The sequence below is a fragment of the Lactuca saligna genome, chromosome 6, assembly GCF_052625555.1.
Source record: "Lactuca saligna cultivar CGN05327 chromosome 6, ASM5262555v1, whole genome shotgun sequence".
Lineage (NCBI taxonomy): Eukaryota > Viridiplantae > Streptophyta > Magnoliopsida > Asterales > Asteraceae > Lactuca > Lactuca saligna.
Window position 1 is genome coordinate 143,242,501 of NC_136422.1, and position 4,751 is coordinate 143,247,251.

General features: G+C 33.0%; 1 protein-coding gene across 2 annotated transcripts; it reads left to right on the top strand.

The window, feature by feature from the left end:
- Nucleotides 1-900: 900 nt before the first annotated feature.
- LOC145001044 (plant UBX domain-containing protein 8-like) lies at nt 901-4,384 on the top strand. Of its 2 annotated transcripts, none has more exons than XM_078960373.1 (10): nt 901-1,063; nt 1,646-1,707; nt 1,799-2,399; nt 2,475-2,590; nt 2,731-2,944; nt 3,037-3,270; nt 3,349-3,480; nt 3,551-3,694; nt 3,904-3,960; nt 4,101-4,384. In XM_078960373.1, exons 1-10 carry the CDS (start codon nt 980-982, stop codon nt 4,206-4,208), a joined length of 1,752 nt encoding a protein of 583 aa, XP_078816499.1. In that variant the 5' UTR covers nt 901-979; the 3' UTR covers nt 4,209-4,384. The 2 variants fall into 2 exon arrangements, with proteins under 2 accessions (XP_078816499.1, XP_078816500.1); XM_078960374.1 differs by having other exon boundaries at nt 1,802-2,399.
- The last annotated feature ends 367 nt before the right edge of the window (nt 4,385-4,751 follow it).

Genomic DNA, 4,751 nt, shown 5'->3' on the forward strand with positions numbered 1-4,751 from the left:
GAGTGAGGTAAAATTATAAACTTAAATACATTAAGACCAACACACATTAAAATTAACGTTTAATTTCCATTAAACAACTAAGTACAATTACCTTAAAAGGCTTTCGAGTTGTAATATATAAGGATAAATTGTAGAGTTAGTGTACTATTAACCAAAAACCATATTGAACTATAATAAAAAAAAAGTTACATATAGCTAAACCTCGTAAGACTAACCATCAATAAAGTTAACATCACATCTTACCAATTAAATATCATTATTTTAAAAGTTTTTTGATTTATATCATTTAAAAGATAAAACAAAGAGTTTTTATAATTTCAAATGAATATCACTTAAGATAAATGTATTATTTATCGATTAATTTACAAAAAGAAATATTAAAATATTATGAATTATTTTACAAAAAGAATATTTTACAACCTCATCAGTTAAAAGTCAAATACTCAAAATATAGTGGGTCTCAAGTTTAAATTCTATAAATTTCAACATTGAGATAAACACTTGTTCTAAAAAAGTTAGTAACAATTTAAATTTTACTATAAATTTCAATATTGAGACAAACAACTGTTTTAAAAAGTTAGTAAAAATTTAAAATTTAAATAAAATGATAAAAAAATTAACATAGATACATAATAATAAGAAAATATAAATTTATTATATTAGTTACTATTTAATTCTTTTTAAAAGCACCTTTTTACGAAGGGTAATATTTATGTAATGAAAAATCAAATATGATTGTTCAAAATTTAAAAAGTTGAAATTTCATCATTTTCAAACTCTAAGTGGCAAATGTTTCAACAATAATAGTATAGGGGCTAAACATGACATTAACAAGAGACCGTCATTTGTTTCCTAGATAAATACAAACGACTCCCTATTTATATTTCCTTCCTCACCCACAACCAGATTTTAATCGTTCACAACTTTATATATATCTTCTTCTCAACTGAAGAATAACCTGTTTTGCAAAATTCCGTCGATGGCGACACCTAATCAAGAAGCAATCGAGACATTCATGAGCATCACCGGTTCATCTGAATCGGTTGCTATACAGAAACTCACGGTAATTACACTAAATCTTCATCTAAATCGCGTCACTGATCATATAGTTTTTCTTTTCCTTTTTTCCTTCTTGATTAATTGACATCGTTTATTTGATTTGTTGTGGTACCTATTAGCAGTGTTAATACGTGCTTATATGTTATCTCGAGCTTGATTTTCGATGTTAGAATAGAATGTAGGGGTTAGTTTTTAACTATTCCCTAATTTTTAGTTTCATCTGAATAAACTGATTCCATATAGATGCAATTTTGATTTACTATGTTATTGTAGAAAGGGCTAGGGCTTGATTTCAAAATTAGCACTTATATACACAAAAGTGGTAGGGTTTTCTTGCATATCGAATCTCCGAACATTACTTGTAACGAAGTTCAATCAAGGTAGCGATTTTTTCTTGGTTCCTGTTTGTAAGTAACTTGTTTGGCATTAATAAGGTCAACAAGTGAGATTATCTCAAAATGGTCTAATTTTGCATTTGCTTTGGTAAGGATTCATGGCTTTGAGGATTTTTGCTTCATGTTTTCTTGGATTTCAGTTTGTAAATTTCAAAGTTTACTAAGATATTTGCTATCTATATTTCTATCAGGAGAATGGGGGAGATCTCAATGTAGCTGTTAATGCACATTTCACTGAAGGAGATAGAAACATGTTAGTTTTTCTTCACCATTTAAGTTCACAAATCACAACTTCCATCTTACTTTCTGACTCATATTTCACTTATGTAAATATGTAATTATAGCAGACAGGCAACCTCCATTGCTGCTCCACCTGAGGATTTCATGGACATAGATGATCCAACTCTTCCATCTCAGAGACCTCCTCTCTCCCTCTTTCCTTCTGCTAGAGACATCAACATCAACCCATTCTCTCTTCTCGATCCAAACTTCACAAGAAGTATATTCGATAGTGGGCCAGGGTTCAGGGGTAGTGAACCATTTGTGTCTCATCCAAGAGAAGTGAGGCAGATTCCAATTGAGGTCAAGGATGGGCCAAGTACAGAATCAGATCATTCTGGACATGCTCCAAGAATCGAAGATGTCACAGAGACAACAACAGAAAATGTCCCAGAAACCCGTGCACATGTGATAATCGATGATGATGATGATGATGAAGACTTTCCAACTTCTCTTCCATCACGTGCAGGTGTAAACACTCGTTTGACAGCAAGTGCTCCTGGAATCGGTGATTCCCCTGATCATGGAATTGAAGAAGAGATGATTCGAGCTGCAATCGAGGCTTCCAAACAGGATTCCCAGATGAGTCAAAGGGATGTTGCTGTACCTAATCTAAGGCAATTGGAAGATCCTGATTTAGCACAAGCAGTTTCTCTATCTTTAAAGGTTCATATCCTAAACTCCTAATCTCATTTCATGTTCTTTCCTTCTTCCTTAACATTGATCTTTTGGCCTTTTCAGACTGCTGAACAAGAAAAAGCCTTACGCCAGCTAGGATCTGAAGTGGGACCATCAGAACCAAGAGGTTCTAAGTTTGATGTGGAAGAAGTGGACACATTATCAGCATCAAATGGAAGGTAAGTTTCTCAGATATCATATTATGGAATGTAGTAATAACCTATTCCCTTACCTTGCTCATTCCATTACTTTGTTCATTCCATTCCATCATACTATGGAATCAATGTAGTTATGACAAAAGTATGCAAATGTAAAATAGGTTGGATGTGGGAAGCAGCTCATTGATTCCAGATGAAGTTGAAGATGTAGAAGATCAACCTTTGGTTAGAAACAGGATTCGTTTTATGGCTTCCACCTCTATTGACTCTGGAAAAGACAAAGACATTGAAGAAGTTAACTTGAGCTCACCTTCAAGTCCTCAACATCAACCAATCATCAATCCTCCTGCAAACAATGCCAATGAATTCCATGAAGTATCTTTTCCTCATTATCAACAAATATAATATAATCCATTTTAAATAATACATACACAAATAATCATTTTTTTTTTTTTTTTGTGTTATAGTGGGGAGGCATCTCATCTTTGGAACACGATGAAGCAGTGATGCTTGAGGCTGCATTATTTGGTGGAATCCCTGAAGGCACAGGGTATAATGTAAATGTCCCTTATGCCCCTCATCAGTTCATGCAAAATGGTTTGATTGATGGACATGGAGGAGGTCTAGGATCTTATCCTAGGCCTGCGCCACGCCCTCCCTCACCCTCTCTCACTGCTCAACGTTTAATACGCGAACAACAGGTACATTACTACATTTCATCAACACAAAATCCCGATTTTGCCATTACTGATAAATAAATAAATACATAATAATCTCAGGATGATGAGTATCTTGCATCATTACAAGCTGACAGAGAAAAGGAATTGCTAGAACAGTCAGCCAAAGAAGCTGCCATGGAAGAAGAAAGGAGAAAAGAGGAAGAGGCTCGCATTAAGTTAGAAGAAGAGCAGGTGAGCCTGTTGTTTATACTTTTTATAGTTTATAAACTTTGTGATAAATGACCATTTTGCCCTTTTTCAGGAAATTGAAAGACAATTAGCAGCAAAAGAAGCTTCCCTTCCTCATGAACCTTCTTCTGATGATGAAAATGCTGTCACCCTTCTTGTCCGTATGCCTGATGGAAGCCGCCGTGGTCGCAGATTTCTCAGAACCGATAAATTACAGGTACAATTTTTTTGCAAGTTTACGATTTTACCCTTTTGTCTCATTATTCATCAATATTACATTTAAGAATAAATACCTGAGTAGTTTACTTTTTGATCCTTATTCCAAGTAAAATGACTATCCGTAAATAAGGACTAAAATTGCAAAATTCAAGTATATCAGGGACCAATATTGTAATTTACTAAAATCTCTAAATATTTTCTTGGCAGTATCTTTTCAACTTCATCGATGTTGCCAGAGTGGTGAAGCCTGGTTCATACAGATTGGTATGATATTTTTTTCAAGATGTCTTGTTTATACTTTTCTTTGATCATTTTTATAAAATATGTTTTGGATTTTTAATATATGTGTGTGGTTGACCGAAGGGTCAAATGTGGTTTGACTATTTTTGTTGACTTTGATGTAGGTGAGACCCTACCCTCGCCGGGCATTTAGTGATGGAGAAAGTAGCTTAAGTTTGGATGAACTTGGTTTGTCTAGCAAACAAGAAGCGTTATTTCTGGAGTCTATTTAGAATATATTATGATATTATTTGGATAGTTTTTATTATTAAGAAAACATATAGACCTCATTAAAATACGTATACGGTAATTATGTTTGTGGTTGGAGATGTTTGGTATGTTTTGAATTTTGTATTTAAAAAGTTGATATTGGATCGATGTCGTATGTGGGTGGAATTGTTGGGTTTTATTTGGTTGTGGTTGCGAAATATTTAGTGTATGGATTTATTGATGTTTTTGTTCGAGGTAAATTCGTTTGGGACTAGCCTTGTTTATCAGATCGGTTCTTGTAGAACGGTGCTACTGGTCCCCCAAACTGAGTTGTGGATGAACATTGCTATATTTTTTGGTATATATACAAAGGATTAAATGTAAGAGGTAATAATCTAATTAAATTTATGTGTATTATAGTATTATACTCGAATAATTTTCAATTATAACATTGTACCTTATGATTTTTTTAATTTCTTTACCAAAGCATTGTACACCGGAAAATCTATCTAATTTGTAATAATATATATATATATATATATATATATATATATATATATATATAT